The sequence below is a fragment of the Ciconia boyciana genome, chromosome 11 (assembly GCF_034638445.1).
Source record: "Ciconia boyciana chromosome 11, ASM3463844v1, whole genome shotgun sequence".
NCBI lineage: Eukaryota > Metazoa > Chordata > Aves > Ciconiiformes > Ciconiidae > Ciconia > Ciconia boyciana.
The window spans coordinates 23,193,294-23,210,685 of record NC_132944.1 but is presented as its reverse complement, the minus strand read 5'-3'; the positions used below and the strand labels follow the sequence as shown (position 1 = coordinate 23,210,685).

The following is a 17,392-nucleotide window of genomic DNA, read 5'->3' as shown; positions in this document are numbered from 1 at the left end:
AAATAGTACATTCATTATCAGCATCTACCTACATGGCAGTTTCACTTACTTTTAAACGTAGCGTGTGTTCAAGGCCTAGTTCATTAGCTGAAAGCCGTAGATCAACATCAACAGGGTAGGGTAAGCATGCTGCATCAGTTTCCAGTATCACTGGGCTCTGTGGGTCCTTAAAGTTAACATTTTCAGCCTGAGCAGTATTAGGAAGCTCATGATCATCTTTGTCCTGTGCTGGAATGGATTCATATTCATATTTTTGTCTCATATCCTCTTCAATTTCATCAGTGCTTAATCCTAAAGCTTGATTTACAGACCGTGCCAACGATGATTCCAAGTGTCCTGCACTAGCTAGTGTTTCTAAAAGCAGTTTAATGAGGCCATGTGTGTCAGTAACAGCAGGGTCGGGTACATCTTGCTGCCTCAAGTCAGTATCATGTCCACCAAGACCAGTATTAATTGAGAAAACCGAGTGTGGCGAATCCGAGGTTCTGCCCCCTTAGAGTAGGGGGAGGAGGGGAAAAGTAATCCATTACTAAGTTTTAAAATAAAAGCAAAACCAGACCCCCCCAACACCTACCACATACCCACAGTCTCACTCTTCAGCATCACTTCATACAGTAGACATACATTTATTTTCTTAATAAAAATTTTGAAACAGCTAGATGTTGATAAAAGGGCAGCTTCTAAAGCTAATAGTCTCCCCCAGATAAATAACTGCAGTTTTTTAGGTCATTCAATACCACACTATTTTATGTTTTAATAGAAGTCACATGCTATGATCTATGTATTTTATGGAACCCTTGTAAAATTCTCCATCACTTGTTGAGAGAAAAAGATTAGTTTGAGCAAAATATTTACTTCTCTCCATCCCATCACTGTTGCTCCGGAAGCTGACAAGTATCTTAATGCTTAACCTCACAAGTTACCTTAGACTAAGCGTAATTCTAAAACTTTACCACACCTATTTATACTAAGTTTTACTTTAGAACAGGGTTATTATTATTCTACTCGTCCGCTTGGGTGAGTAAATACCATAGGTATTTATTCTTCTTGGAAAGAGACAGGCCAAGGAACTACTTTAAGTATGTGATGAACCCCTAACTCATTTATCATATATGGAAATCTAATCATGTTTAAATACTTAAGCTCACAATATTTTAGGTAAGATTTTTTGCAAGACAAACAAATTACTTTTAGGGTTATATAAAAACATGGAATTCAAACCATAGATAGATGTTGCTGTTTTGGTACCCTTGAAGGAGTGAAGTCTAAATTTAAACAGATACTGCTGTGATTACAGTATTCACATATTTTACATTAACAGTCAATGTAAAAAGAGCCTGAAGGTTCACAGACTTCCAAGCAGGAATCCCAAGATCTAGCATGTAGCCTACCCTCTGTCTTCTCCATCCACACATGCCAGTATCTTTTGTCCCTCTCCAAAGGGAAACTTATTCCTAAGATCAGCCACTTCCTCTTCCAAAGCAATTCATGTACCCACGAGAATGACTGGTGCTTGATGTAATTCCCCCTCTTCTTTGTGCCACCCTTCTCCCCAGTTCTCCCCCTTCTGAAGGAGGCCTGTATCATTGCCTTGAGAAAAGGGTCCGGGAAACAGAAATCAAAAGGGGGATTTTGGCAGCTCTTAAGTAAGTATCAGATGACATCTGTGATAATTATTTGAGGTCTGGATGTAGATAATTTCATGTACAGAATAGTTCGATCTTAATACTATTAGGCTGTTTCCTTCATCCCACTACACACATTACTGGCTATTTCAAAGCTTAACTGTGTTCATGCTTAGAAGTTTAATTCTCCCCTTCAATCTAAATTTATTAGGTACTATATAGGGTATTGAAGCCATAAGAATTACGGCGATGCCTAAAGCCAAACTCTGCAAAAGGCATTACAGTATCAAGTCTGCTTAGTACTCTGTATTAGGAAGTCTTTGGACAGTTCCACAGCTAAGGAAACTCTTTGGAAGTCTGCCTTCTTTCCAAAGAGGCAGAACAAAAGCAGCTTCCGTGACAAGTCCTGTTAACTTGTCTTCTAGAAAGAGGCAACCTACATAAAAATAAACTACGTCTCTATTGATAGAACTCACATCAATGTTTAAACGAACTACCATGCATTAAAATATCCACAGTATGCAAAAAATACTCAATCTGTAAAGATTAAATGTTAAGTATGCTTTGAATTACAATGTTTAAAGAGGAACTCGAAACAAAGGCTTTCTTACCTTCATACTGACAACTATTCTCTGAAGATTCACTCATTTTTAAGTATTTCCGCAAATTTTCAGACTGTTTTTCCAGCTTCCTTTTCAGACCACCTTTATTTCTAAGGTCTTCAGTATCAGAATCTCCACCTACATTTTTTTTCCTACACTGGATTAAGTTAATAAGTTCTTTGAGTCTATCAGGATCATAATCTCCAGAATGAGGCAGTTTTCGCTTGGCAGCAGTGGCTTCGTATTTTGCACGGATTCTTTTCCCGCTTCTTATGTTGGCAAAATCAGAGTCTTCTTCTGTGGCTTCGTAATCTGAGATGGGACTGAACTGTTGAAGTTTCCGATTTCCCTCCATCAATTCCTTAGCTCTAGAAACAGGTAGTTGATATGCCTCACAACCAAAAATATAGTTTTGCAAGGAGCTGTCAATATGAGATTTATTTTTTGGAGCAGAATAAAGAAATTTTTTGTCATCCAACCGTGATTCATACCGATATAATACAAATTCTCTATATTTTCCAGAGCCACTACAGCATCTTTTCAAATACTCATTTATATACTTTTCCACAACAGCATTGAAATCTGCAGTAGTGTCTTTACGAGACTGGATTAAAGCAAAATGTAGAGACTGAATAAACTTTGTGAATTCTGGAATGATTTCCTGATTTTCGTGCAACACCACGGTAGTTGAATTTTTCTGTGTTCCAAATAGAACACTTTTTTGTGCTGCCATAGGAGAAAAGGGAATTCACAATTAAAATCAAATCATAAAGCTATAAATAAATGATGACTAGTTAGCAATATTCTGTCTTATACATATTTGGTGAAACATAGTTTGGAATGACTGTGGAGAAATAACCCAAAAGCCAGGAAAGGAATTTTTTTTGTGAAGTAACCAGCTTTAAAGCCTACTTAAAAGTCAACCTACTCATAGTCATGATGAACTGCTCATTTTCCTAATTTTGTGGTAACCTGTATCCTAGATACACCTGTTGTGTCCAATTTAAACCGCTTTACTGGCCCTTCTAGAAGGCTTCAAAGGCTTACGGAGGTTTACTAAGTAGCAGCCTAACAGCTCCCTGCAAGAAACAGGGGAAGCATTACTCCCTCCTATGCAATCCTGACACGTTCATTGTGCTGCTTCTAAGTTCACTGGACCCTTATAAAATGATTCAGCTTACTAACCCAGCAGAAACCTATACAGTTTTTTCCATTCCTTTGCAGAGAATACAACTCACTAAATCGAAGAGATGAACAGGAGCAGGTGCCAAGAGCAGGATTTCCCTGTCCTGGGAAGCTGTTAGATCCTTTTACCACACCCTTGGAACAGCAGCTCAAGGAAGCTCTAACTTATATCCTCCTTTTATTTTATTTATTTATTCACACTCTTCCCCCCTTCCAATCACAGACTGAAACTTTTCTCCATTCAACCATTTAAGCACCTCTGAAGACTCAAACCAGTGATTAACCTTGTGTTTGACAGAAATTGAAGCTCACGTCTTTGAAATGTCACAGCAGCAAGAACTGGAGTATTTTTAAGGAACTGGCATACACACTCTTTAAATGTCATCTTACATCGTATCTCCTCCTACCCAATCTGTAACTGACTGAATTTTCACAATTGTTACTTAAATAAGAAGAACGTAAGGGGTTTATTAAAATAAGAAATACAGAGATAAGAATCCAGGAAGCTGCCAAGACTTAGGACAAGAACTTCTTTGTAAAAGTGAAATGCCTGGAAAGAGCTATGTTTGGACAATATCACTTCTAACTCAGCACAGGCCAAAAAGGACTGCATTCTGCTGCTAGTACTACTTACTGCAAATTTCAACTGTAAAAGATTAACTTTAAAGTCTCATCCCAAAGCATTAAAGTTCTACTAAAGCCAAGTCCTTTCAGTCATCTTTTATGACTCGGTTGTATCAATATTTTCTTTGCTCATTTACTCAGTTTTTGGTGCATATCCCAATGCAAAAAAAAAAAATTACAGGTACATTAAAGACTTTAAGACGTTTTGTCCTTAATGTTTTGATGGTTAGAGAAAGCCCTCAAACCTCTGAAGTGCAATGTTATTACTAATGCATAGATCTCTTGGAATACTGATGCTCAGTTCTACTAGAATAGAGAATCAAGAAATTTGAACAAAGTTTTACTTTCTAAAATATGAACAAACCAACCAACCTAAAATACATAGTGTGATAATCACTTCTGTGAAGAAATAAATGCTTTTTGAACACCATCCTCATGACCATAGCCAAAGCAAACTGTTATTCCTAGTTTACGCTGACAGGCTATAACACTACAAATTCTTCAACAGAACATAAGCTACATTTAAATAAGCACGTATACAACACTCTCAACAGTGAGCAAACTTACTTGAGCTCATTATACCTCTAGGTTCTGGAAACAGAAACAATGCATGTAGCATGCGGGGCCGTCCAGTTTGGTGGTCTAGAACACAAGAAAATAAAATCAGTTGAGAAGGAGACCACTATGTTTCAAAAACATTAAAAAACCCAAACCCCTAAAAAAAAAAACAACCCACCACCAACGAAGACAACTCAAAACCAAAAAACCCAGAGTATGCATACCATAAGGGGATGTCATTTGCCAAGGAGAAAGAAGAAAAAGGAATCCTCTGTCCAGAAGAGGTTTCACAAGAACCTGTTTTCAAGCAAAAAAAGCATACCATTTCAAACAATCAAAGACGTTTGCTCACTATGAATACTCTTACTGTCTCTAAGCTAAATTCCATCACACGTAGAGAACTGCCCTGATACAATACTTAAGAATATGCCAGCTAAGAAATTCCAGTGAGATCATGGATCTTGTAGTACGCCTCAATTACTAGTTAGTAAAATTATTTTTAAAAAACAGGAATAGTCAAATCTGTTGCACTCACAAGTTTCTCTTTCTCTAGTTTTTGAAGTAAACCCTCCAAGCGACTACCAGAACGGGACTTCTCCACAACTTCATAAAGGCTACAGTACATGCCGTTCTTCAACACTGACATGATATAAGGGTAGAAAGAGAAGATAAGAAAAACAGAAACAAAACTATAATTCAGAAAACTTTTTCAAATTCTAAATTTAAAAAAATTAAGCTAGAACTATTTACCTTCTTTTGCTCCTAGGTAAGTTTCTTTATAGAACAATGCTGGTGAAATTTTCTTCTTCAATTGATCAATGCTTACAACTTTTTCAACCTCAAGCTTCTCAGAACTGGAGATGAAAGGTGGGGGGAGGGAGGAAAAAAAAAAATAAAGACCTCTTTCCCCACCCCCACCCCCCCCCATAGTCCTACACTCATTAACCAAATAAGAACTATCAAACACATGCTCTTAAAAATCAGTTCCTTGGACTTTCTCATGAGCCAGTGGTGTGTATTCCTGCAAAGGCATGTGTGTCACTTCAAAGGAAAAAACAAACAAACGAGATGCTGACAGAGTTGTGTGCATGAACTAAAAGACGCTCTGGACATGCATGACTCAGAGAGTCTAGCTGGACACATTTAAAGCATCTCATCAATCTGTATTTTAGATTTTCATCTGAATATATCCAAAATGCACCAGTCTCTACTAGAAAGAGTTTTAACACAGCAATATTTTAAACTTATTCTTTGAATGGTAATACTCACAGCTTGCACGGAAGGAAAGGACATGCTGCTGATTTCAAGGAAACGTGGCACAGAAGTTTGCCTTTATTCCAAAGCTGTCCCCTCCATAACGTATAGTTAGATTTATCTAAATTAAGATGGAGAAAGACAGGCTGCTGAATCTCCAAAAACAGTTTAGGGAAAATTTCATACTAATACCAGACCAGATAATAATACGTTAAATAGTAAATTAAAAGGTAACAGAAAGGGTGTTTACAATCCTATCTTGTTTTGACCTGCTCTGAGCAGAGTAAAGGAGGTTGGTATGCAACCTGTACCTGTCTACATAAGCACGCCCTTGATGTCAACATCTGTGGAATGATAGCCTCTTTCCTTACCTTAACTGTCAACAACTTTCATACATATTAATATTTTGCTTGAATGAGGTTCAAAAGAAAAGCAGGACAGGGGATCATATTATTTGAAGCACCACTGAACAGCAGATTTGGGAACAGAAGATAAGTTCTTACTACACTACAAGCAGAAAAGGAGGGGAAAAAAGACTTTTGGTTTTGTTCAGTTCTGGTTTGTTCTGGTAAAAGAAGATACACATTAAGGTGACTGTTCCGTCATCCAATATCACGAAGAGATGCCTGCAATCGGTATGGTACAGGATAAAACTCAGGTATACAGCCTGCATAACTAAGCAATCGTTCCAGTTAAAGACAAATAAAACTACCTGGGGAAAAAAGTCCAAAACCTTCCATGTCGGTATCATAAAAGCAATACATTTCAATTCGTTCTTACCTGTACTTCTATCTGTGTTGAAGCTGTTTGATCTAACAAAAAGAAAAAAGACAGAATGACTAGCTTGAGACAGAAACTTCTGGCTACTAAATTTTACATTAAGGATATTTTATCAGTCTCACAAAATAGCAACACTGATAACTCGCTCTCTAACCTCAAGCTATCACTGCTGCAGCATCTTGTGCTATTTTAGATATCTTGATAACTATTTTTAGCACTACATAGTACAGTCCCCACAGCTGGATGCCTTCCTATCAGCACAGATACCATATTGTATCTGTAATCAACTACCCATTTAGATATTCTCTCCACAAGCAGTAAGACAGCACCAGCGAAGAGTTCAGTGACAAAGTATACAGAACATTTTTTTAGAATACCAAGGAAGCTAATGCTGTGAACATTTTTATGTCTGAATTTCCCCAGTTAAGCAAAAAAACCACTTCATACAGGGATTCCACCTCAGCAGAAAGCAAGTAGGTGAAAAAAGCAGAACTGCTTCCCACAGTGGCCAGCCTGCTGCATAAAACCAATTTTGGCACCTCTTGGCTTTGCATTAGAAGTATTTATTATGCTAAGTCCCTGTGACACATCCATTCATTTCAGCACTGCTCATCTACATGAATTCTAAGCTACTGCCAAGAGCTATGAGTTCTTCATGCTGCATGCAGTCTTTCCAAAACTCATTTCCTAGAGCTTACCTTGATGGGGGCAAGAATTTTGGTACTTGCACCATTTCATCTTTGTAAGTAAACGAAACCACAGCGTAAGGACAAACATGTCTTGGTCTTCGCCTTATCTCATCAAAGCCATATTCATAAAAATAGTACTAGAAAAAGAAGCGAACACAATGTTAAATTAGAAGTCTGGTAAACTGTATTTTGCAAATATACTAACAATCCGTGGCCTTTCTTCAGTGAAAGGTGTACTCTGTTTCACAGGAATAGCTTACAAAATATACCTCATGGTTAATTATTTAAATAAACAAAGGGAGTTTCTTTGAAACCCATTCTGCCAAACATTAACTGGTATATAAAACAAGTGATAAGTTACCATAATAAATCACATTTATATTCCTTTTACCAACAGCCTATTTCTTCAAAAGCTGACACCTAAAATAAGGAAGCTTTTAAATGCCATTCTCATATATACTTTAATAACACAATCAATTAAGGTAATTTTTTCACCTTCTCCTCCCTCCTTTATTAAACACTGACAGGATGGACGCTACTTCAGGACCTAATCAAGAATGAAAAAGTAATTTTGCAACATTTATTTGAAAGTATATTCTTGATGAGGTAAGGGACAACAAAAAAAATTCACTGAGGAAAGTAAAACTTGCTATGAGTTTTGGAATCCATCCTTAGTTCAGTCACAAAATTCTAATGTTAAAGAAAAATGTTAATTAAGGGAAGTTTGTAATGAGAAAAGAAAACATACGTTCATTTTCTAGCCATCTGATTCAGTGGCTAGATTTCCAGCTCTGATTTACAGAAATCAAAAGAAGTTGTAATGCTGAAGAGAATGCTTTCAAGTAAGTATCCTGAAATCTATGGACTTGATGGAATAATCTGACTGCAAGATTACTGTAACAGAGTAACAGAGATGAGACAGCGGGAGGAACAGAGATGCTTGGAACCAATTCCATTCTCTCCTCCCTCACTATCTCCAAACCTGACAATTTGGTAAGGGAAACAAAAGAAAGAAAAAAAAAAAAAGGGGGGGGGGGGGGCAAGGAAAATGCTGTTCTTTCCTAGCCAATGTTTTCCCTTTTAGGAGTCTCACTTAATGCCCACTAGCCAGTTCTACTTTTACACTTCAAACTCCACATATTATCCCCTCTCTGGGGAGGAGAGGGGATAATATGGAACTACATTCCAGTCCCCATGTACATTCCCTAGCCATTTCCTATTCCACCTACATCCTAAGCTGAAGATCTTCTCCATCAGGTCCCAGTATGTAAAAGGGAAACAGGAGAGGCTGACACATTGCTCTCTGATTTCTAATACAGGCACCTGTGGGCTACTGCTAAACACACACCAGACTGCAGCGTTACAGGACATGCTCAGTATTTGTTACATCTTCAGTGATTTTATCTCCATCATTTCAAAAGTTCTGTTTATAAAGTTCTAATATAAGAATTCAACATGTGCTTAACTTTCCTCTACCTGAGTAAGTTCGTAGGCTCGATAAGCCAACAAGGAGGTTACTTTATTTGCATTCTTTGAAACATGGCACTCATGCTTTGGTGTTGGATCTAACGCACTCTTTACTGTTGATTCCATTGCCTTCATACCAATGTGGTCATATATGCTTTTCATTTTTCCCTGTAATAAAGCAGAAGAATTGTAAGCATAAGCTTTTTCCTGAAAACTGTCAAAGTGCTTCAAGTACCAAAGGAACTACGAGCAGGGAGATGAAAACAGGCCATTAAAAAAGCCATTTACAGAAGTACATTATTTTCACACTTTCAAGGAAAACAAGACATTTTCACCTCTTACAAAAATTTATTATGCTTTATTCAAGCTCAGTGTCAACACTGGATTTTAAATCTGGTAGGGTTCTGGTTTCTCTATAAGCAGATAATCGTGTAAATGGAAGTTCAGTAAGTTAGGCTAAAACCACCTTTATTGTATCAGTAAGCAATATAATCCTTCAAGAATAAGCAAGATAAATTTACCTTTATTATTTTAAAAACAATCACATCTCCAGTTGCTCCAGCTTCTAGAGGATTAGGCTGCAATAAATCAGCATACCTGGAGATATATACACCTGAGAGGAGTATAAAAAAACCACAAAACAAAACCAACCACGTTATGCTGTATGTTAAAACGTTATTAGAAGTTTAAGCAGCATTACACGGGATTAAAGCTCAATGTATACCAAACAATACAGCTACAACAATATTTTTGGAACATGATCAGAGAAAGGTGTAAGGGCACGTTCACAATTTGCAACTTCAAGACAGCAGAGTAAGTGTTTACTTGCACCGACTGCAGTATGAACCACCACAGCAGACTGTGGGCACTAGCTGAGTTTGAAAGGAGCACACCCACAGTACTGAAGGTGCTGTGACCAAGAGGACAAGCCCTGCCCAAAGGCTATACAGCTTCTGCTTTCAGGTGGTGTTTTTGAAACAGCTGAGGTCTTTCTGCACAATGTCCCATTGCACAATGTGGAGATAAGCAGTGAAGGTATGATTGAGAAATAAGGCAGGAAAACACCGGCATCCTCAGCAATCTCTCATCCTACACTGTTGACAAAAATACACTGTTTTGGAATCATGAATTGACACTCAAATGGAAGGGTAAAATAATTTCTTGCTTTTCAACACTTCAACCATAACTTCATAGATTTGAAGGCCTCAAACACACACTGTTATTTGCTGGTCTAGCTGACTACCTCAGATCAAATAACTGTAACTGAACTCAGGTACTCAGAAAAGCATCCATTTTGCTTAGGTTCCTCTCATTCCAAGTCTGTATTTAATGGCTTTGATAAATTGCTCCAGAACCTTTACTGACTAAAACAGTAAAAAACTATATGCTCATATACCTTTGTTCTCCCGCCCCCCTCGCACCTGTTCTGCTTTCAACATTCATATTGGCACCTCTGTAGCATGCTACTCTTACAGAGAATGACAAAATTATTTCTTAATTTTCTATTTGAAAAGCTTTGCAAAAGGAACTCTGCATCTTGCACTTTCAAATCTCTTAACACCTTGTGACTCTTCCAAGTCCCCAGTTTATCTATGCTCTTCTTGGATTGGTGGATTCAGGAACTTTAGTTCTATCCTCATCAATACTAAGCTGAGCTACTATTTCCATTAGTACTATTTCCATTAGGTATTTCTGAATGTATATACATGCATATATGTATGTACAAACACAGAGGCGCACACAGCCATAGACTGCATTAGTTCTTTGGCCTCCAAATTTTACTGGGAAGACATGATATATTGGTTTGACCTAAGCCAAAATGAGAATGAGGTCTTCCCTTTGGGAAAAGAATTTAAATGAACTAGTCAAAAACAGAGTTATGAAACTATGTTCTGATGGCAATCTACTTTGCTAAAAATACCTCGCTGTGATGTTCCTGCAATAAGTGACAGAAAAAGGACTGAAAGTTTACACAGCTGCATCACATTCTCTGCCAACTCATACTGAATAATACCAGCACATATAATCAAAAGAATAGTTACCCATGGAAGGGCTGCCGAGTACTGTTATTTTGGAGTGGCCCACCTGCAGCCCCTTTTCGCATATGCTTTGGATCTGAAGAGAACAGACATTTTTTAAGCAAGTCTATCTGGAAAGCCAGAGTATGAACAGAACAAACAGTGAAAAACAACAATTATAGAATTTTGATTGAGACAGAAAAACCCCAAAAACAAATGCCAAAAAAACCCTTACAAACAAAACCACCCAGAGGTAAGACTAGTCTGAATTACTATTTAAACTGTGCAAGTCAAACACTCAGTATGAAGCAGTCACACACTCACCTGTATCTTAAAAAAAACAGCCTCCCTATACCTTAAACACACTTTATGAACATTACTTGGTTTTAATACACAAAGCAGAAGTAAACCTGCCAAATGAATGAATACTTAAGAAATTCTGGCTCTATAATAGCAGAAAAAGCACAGAAATTCCTTTTCCATCACTTTCATTAAAAACATATGATGAAAGAAGAGACACAGAAGATAAGGTCCATCTTCTAATGTTACAGGTTACCTTCTCCTTAAGGTAACCTCTTCTTGACTCAAAAAAAAAAAACCTCCAAACCCCACCAAAAACAAACTGCAATGAAAACACGTGACATTCCTTTTCAGTTAAAAAAACCCAAACACAAAAGCAATAAAAACCCACATGCCATCCAGAAAATCTATCCTTTTATTTATAAAACAGAGCCTAAAACAGAGAAGGTACTTTACAGAGACATGTAAATGGAGCACCTTAAATAGCAGAGAATAAAGGATTTAAATGGTGACATAGTATCATAACTCTTTCCCATCCTTCTACACTTTCCAGTGCTGAATTTTGCAAAAATAACTTAAGGATTAATAAGTGTGTCAATAAAAACACTCAGTTTAAAAAAACCAAAAACTCTTAATTGAAAAAGAAGAGAAAGCATTTTATAAGCAGTTTTGTTCTTACCTCAGGTCGATCAACCATCAGAAATGCATAGGTTTCAGAAAGCTCTTTTTCTAGGCGACCATCAAATTTCAGCTCTCTGCGTTTTTCTGTGAACTATTATTACAGAAAGTTCTTAACACATTTAGACAGATTACTGCTGTCACATTCAAGTGTCAGTGTTTTAAGGCCCCATCTATGTTAGCAGATCCAAGTGTACAAAAATAATCAAAAGATAATTTGAATGAGACTGTAGTATGCTAAAATTAAATTTCAAAAACATTATACCCGTGGGAAATATCACTGGCTTAATCTGCCCAAAGATTTCTTTCTTTGTTTTTTTAAGGAAGAGACACTCTCCAAACAAACCTGTGTAGTTATGTTTTAGTGTTATCTTTGTAGCATAACTATCTAGAAGCGTCCAGCTCAATGCCTTCCATTTAATCTTTGAAATTCCAGAAATAAGCCTTTTTCTCTTTTTAGGAGACAGACCGTTATCTCTTATGTTGTGCACATACTTTTGCAGTTGCACCTCACTGCTACTGAGGTGGTTTTCATCAGTTGCAATACTCCTTAGCTGTAACCATGAATCATAAACATTACAGTAGCAGAAAAAAAAAAAAAACTTCAGAGTTTACCTTATAGTTTCAAGATAATAATTATAGCAACCCAGTTATATATTCTGTTACTCCATACGTGAAGCTTTTTAGCACTGGGACTGAAAACTTCTTTCACAGTTATGAAAGAAAGCCAAGGCTGGATTTAAGAGATACCAGATAAGGTACAGCAGAAGTGCTTCAACCAAGCTGCTCCACTTACTAGTTCAAATAATCAACTCTTCTAGGTGGTACTTCTTGGAAAACAACAAAATTACAGAGACTATGTAAACTTAGTATGAGAAAAATATTTTAATCTTAAGTTTCACAGGAAGCATCAGGCCTTTCAAATAAGACACTAGAACATCCTTCCAGGTTATTAAAAATACATAAAAATTACGAAAATTTTTGAAAACTAAAAATGCACAGAGACAAGTGGTGCCAAATACAATTTTTCTTTTAGTCTTTTTTGAGTATCTGGCAGGCAAGATTTTATGTCTATGCAGTAATAAACTTGCCTGAAAAATGGCTGCTTACATTTTTGGGGACATGAGTTTGCAATTAAATAGCAAGCACGTAAGCAGAAAATAGTCTCCACATCTTTGCCTCTAGACTCAGAAAAAACATTAAATTTCATTTGCCTTGTACCTTATTCATAAAGAGAAGCCACAAATATACTCACTTCCTTTTCCAACAGTTCACTATGAACTAAGCTGGCCCTCCTGTAGTTAAAATTGGACACTGAACTTGGTTCCAAGTAAGATGAATGCAGAATCTTCACAATATCCTCAAACTCTCGAGAGCCTACAGCTACTGGCTGAAAGAGTGCTATAAAAGAGAAGAAATTAAATAATAAGCTCCAATACACATCTGAAAAAATTCCAAAATCTTCCAGTTCACTGACCATTTATGCATAAAGACAAATTGTTCATTATTCAATTTAAAATACTAAGAACACCTAAAATATTTGAAAAAGATGGAATTTAGGCTAAAAAGTGTAAGTTAAAGTTGCCTAGAATTATAGCATCTTAAAAAAAAAATCACTTTTCTTTATGCTTTTTTAATATTACTCTTGAACAGCTAGTTCTCAGAAGTTAATAAGGGAAGCACCTCAAATCTGAACTTACTCTTTGAAAACGTCTGATATGTATTGCAACACACTGTAATTAAACTTTTAGAACTTTAATTAAACTAATTAGCTCTTTTAATTAAGAACCAGGAACAAATTGTTCTAATAAAAACCTCAACAACAGTTTCATAGCTTAGCCTCGCTTTAGAACCGTTATGGGGCTTTTTGTTTGTTTGCTTATGGTAATTAGGCTAAATATTAATAAATTCATTACTGTCTTAAGAAGTCAAATAAGCCCCTGTTATGAAAAAACCACACATCCTGTGTTCATGCTTTATGATCTTATCCCTTACGATAACTGCCTTGAAAGGAAAGCCCTTCATTCGTGGTTGTACAGATCCACCTTCGGGCAACCCTGTGCCTAGGTTCCCACAGTGAAGCGTTCATCTCCCCCAGCTTCTGGAGTTGCACTTGGGTACTGGCAGCGACAAACTGATCAGACGGGCAACGCGAGAGCGGGCCAGCAGAGAATCGCAGTGTGCATTCCGAGAGTAATGTCGAGGCAAGTAATACTCCTGGGGGAGCTGAGCTAGTTCAGCACGGCGAGTGTTTTTCTCCCTGGGATAAATTCCAAAATACTCACAGAAAGGGCAGTATTTTTGTGGTATTTGCAAACTTCAGACAGAAAGTATTCCCAACAGATATTTCTGAGACTGCTTTTGCTCTTTTTGTAGGAGGGCCCACTTTTCTCTACCAAAACAAACCCCCAAACCACCACCACCTGAAATCACTAAAAGTTACAATAGTTAGGAATGAACTACAATAGTACTAGTCTCACATAAGAGGCAATCTACCATTATTCCAAAAGCAAATTAAATTTAATTACATCTTTAGAGTGTTATCTCCAACTTCATTAAATAATATGGTAGCAGATTTAGATAGTAATCTTTTCCTCATTTGCAGGAAACCTTTACTGCATTAGCCTCAATATAAAACAAATGTTCTAAATGAAAACTGAACTGTTTTGTGTTATCTAGTAAAAGCTGCATTTACACACACCCTTTGTAAGGTAATAACCACATCCACAAACTAAAGTAAAGCAATGATTCCAACGCCAGCAACAATGAGTAAGTGATTTTTCTAAGAGTGGAAGTTATGAAAGTGATCAAGAAACCGTTCTTATATAACATCCTTTTTAGTAACAATGCCTTCATTCTTGAAAGACTGACAGCAATACGGGAGGAAAGATAATTGAAAGTGAATGAAATTCTCAACTTAGTATTGCCAAGATTGAATGCACTTGTACCGAAGAGAGAAACACTTACTAGTAAAATATAAGACAAGCCTACTACAGATATACACACACTGGAAAAGCACCTCCTGTCCCACCCCATCCCCAAACACTCCTAGATCTTTCTGCCAAGGAGTTATTAAACCCTCATGTTGCAGTGCATGAGTTTCACATATTGCCTGCTCCTCTTCTGTCTAAAAGGGCCAGTTAAGGCAGGTTACCAACACCAACTGCTGGGTTCCTTAATTTCCCGTTTCCTTAACAGTGTTTACTGTACCCCACCCCTACTCCCTCCTTCCCCTTAGAAAGGCATGCTCAAAGCCAGCCTATTTCTTCCGTCTTGAGTCCAGGCAAGCAGAAAACTCTACAGAACTAGCTAGAAAGTGGCCACAAACGCTACGCAATGTCTTGCCTACGTCCCAGACACAAATCTAGAAAGAGGCATATTATTACATCAATTAAGATCCTGTCATTCATTCAGATATTGTCAATTATGTTCCCATTTGTGTTTCAACATTTCCTGCATTCTGGAAAGTTCTGACGAGTGAGCTGAGATGGAGTTGCCCAAGAACAGCAAGTCCTCCTGTTCTTCAGCTAAGGGAGAACCTACATAGACTGCAACACAATTAGCTCTCAACAGATTTATCAAAGAGCTCTACCTAATGCCTTAAATTATGGAATACAGCAAATTACAGATTTTTTTAAAGACTGTTGCGTTTTTTCTTCAATTTCTTAGCAGAGGACTGAAAGTATGTTTTACTACTATTGTTACTTATTATTCAATAATATATATACACTTTCTTGTACTTCACCAAATTTATACCCCAAACAAACATCGTGTAAGTTCACCAGAGATAGTACTGAAGCTAGAAGGGCTGTTGCTACCTTCGTAGTAAAGGCAGATCAAAACTAAAATATTTTTCAGTACTTGGGCATAAAAGTCACTTTTGAGATTGCAATTTTTCAATTTGAGAACATGCAGAACATTAAAACAAGACTGATTCCACCTAATTGATCACATCAGTCCAAGAACAAGGCCTTACATCCACCTTTTAGTAGGAAAATGCTTAATACTCCACAAACTTCATGGTAAAGGAAATTCTATTCCTTTGATGTGCAGTGCCCACTCAGTACAAAGTGAACAAGAACAGCAACTACACATATAATCTTGCCTTAGTTGACTTCACACATAAATTAAGAGTGATTGGCTTCATGATCAGCTATTGACTGAGAAAAAAGGAAGGCGAATGAAATTTGTTGAATGTATAATCCTTACAGAACTAACACGCTACTTAGGTTTTGAAGAGTACTTATAAACACCAGATTTTATCCTGTCTGCCTGACACCTTTTCGTATACAGTAGTGGCAGACAATCCACACTTGGTTTGAGAACCAGACAGCACGCACTAAGTATTTCTTCTTCAGGGGCAGCCTGCTCATTTTCTGTCTATTGCATTCTGTTCCTGAGTTGCCAAATGATGGATGGAGCAAGGAAAATCTGGTAAACTGACTGCAGGACAGCATTGTAATCATGAAGTAAAAAAATAAGTCACTTAGCTTTGAATTTCAGGTAAATTACCATATACAACAGTCAAAAAATTTAAGAGTGCATGGCATAAGCTTCTTCTTCCTTGTTCGAGCATGACTCTTCAAACACACCGATCATATGCTTCACGACAGGCTCAAATCCACTTTTGCAGTTCTTCCAGAACTTGAGGCACTGCAGGCTTCAGGTTCTTACTGAAAGCCTGAAACATTACCTACTGAGGTAACTAGCAAGGCAATACTTTTCAATTTGTCATCCAAGCATTGGTGCTAAAGGGCAGCCATTTCCTAAAAGGTTAAGGTCACTACAGAAGGGCCTGTACCTCACTTAACAAGGGAGTTCAGAAGCAAGAAAAAACCTGAAAAGTACTAAACTAGACCTTCTATAGCAGCCACCAAATCCTCTGTTCACAGGCAAAGGATGAGATTATTAAGCTTATCTCCAGGCCAACATCACTTCAAAGACCAGTAGTGTGTGCATGTATGTTTTTCAGGCTCACTATACAAACCCGATGTGGGTATGCTACACCTTTATTGGACCCATGTAAATTAAACAGTCATTTATGTAAGGACTAACTTGCAGTATAACACATGCAAGTCAGTTATTGTGGTTTTTGCTGGCTTGCTCTGCAGAAGTAAAAATAAGGAAATAAATACTCGTTTTGTTTCATTTCTACCCAGTGTATCAGAACATATGCAAGTATTTTTAGGTGGAAACTAAGATTAGCTAATATAGTACCTAGTTGAGGGACAGACATTAGACTGGATGTTCAGATGCATGTAATTCCCTAGAGGCTTTAAGTTTCTCTTTCACAGCTGTCTGATGCTTCAACTTGAGAAAACTGAGTTTGAAGGTAGCGAGTTTATGTTGTTTCAGGTTTTTTTCCTTTTGTTTTTAAGTCAGAATGTGAAGAAGAGGAAGAAAGAGACATTCTCTTTAAGGAATCCTGAACTAACCAACTTTCAAGTGAAAATATGTAAATTACTTAGTATCAGGTAAGTTGGCACAATGGTAGCACCCTTCGCAAACAAGCGCTCCTGGCACAAAAACTGCATTGAGAAGCATCCTTAAGTCTTCATTTTTTAAGACTAAGACCAAAAATCTGTGGTGCTAGTGAACTGTAATGTTGTCAC

The 17,392-nt window shown here is 37.2% G+C and overlaps 1 protein-coding gene across 10 annotated transcripts in view; it reads right to left on the bottom strand.

Annotated features, from left to right (window-relative positions):
- TASOR (transcription activation suppressor) overlaps positions 1 to 17,392 on the bottom strand; it is a 35,287-nt gene that overhangs the window by 13,816 nt on the left and 4,079 nt on the right. For 6 of the 10 annotated variants that reach the window (XM_072876393.1, XM_072876392.1, XM_072876391.1 and 3 more), the window contains exons 2-15: positions 13,036 to 13,181; positions 11,782 to 11,874; positions 10,827 to 10,899; positions 9,306 to 9,397; positions 8,794 to 8,952; positions 7,327 to 7,454; positions 6,629 to 6,660; positions 5,864 to 5,969; positions 5,345 to 5,448; positions 5,130 to 5,233; positions 4,819 to 4,891; positions 4,604 to 4,678; positions 2,237 to 2,953; positions 50 to 492 (exon numbers count right to left, since the gene is read on the bottom strand). In XM_072876393.1, the coding sequence (XP_072732494.1) occupies positions 50 to 492; positions 2,237 to 2,953; positions 4,604 to 4,678; positions 4,819 to 4,891; positions 5,130 to 5,233; positions 5,345 to 5,448; positions 5,864 to 5,969; positions 6,629 to 6,660; positions 7,327 to 7,454; positions 8,794 to 8,952; positions 9,306 to 9,397; positions 10,827 to 10,899; positions 11,782 to 11,799 (2,124 nt within the window). In that variant the 5' untranslated portion in view covers positions 11,800 to 11,874; positions 13,036 to 13,181. Of the gene's footprint in view, positions 1 to 49; positions 493 to 2,236; positions 2,954 to 4,603; positions 4,679 to 4,818; positions 4,892 to 5,129; positions 5,234 to 5,344; positions 5,449 to 5,863; positions 5,970 to 6,628; positions 6,661 to 7,326; positions 7,455 to 8,793; positions 8,953 to 9,305; positions 9,398 to 10,826; positions 10,900 to 11,781; positions 11,875 to 13,035; positions 13,182 to 17,392 lie in introns of those variants that run through there. The other 4 variants (XM_072876388.1, XM_072876390.1, XM_072876387.1 and 1 more) reach the window with 4 other exon arrangements.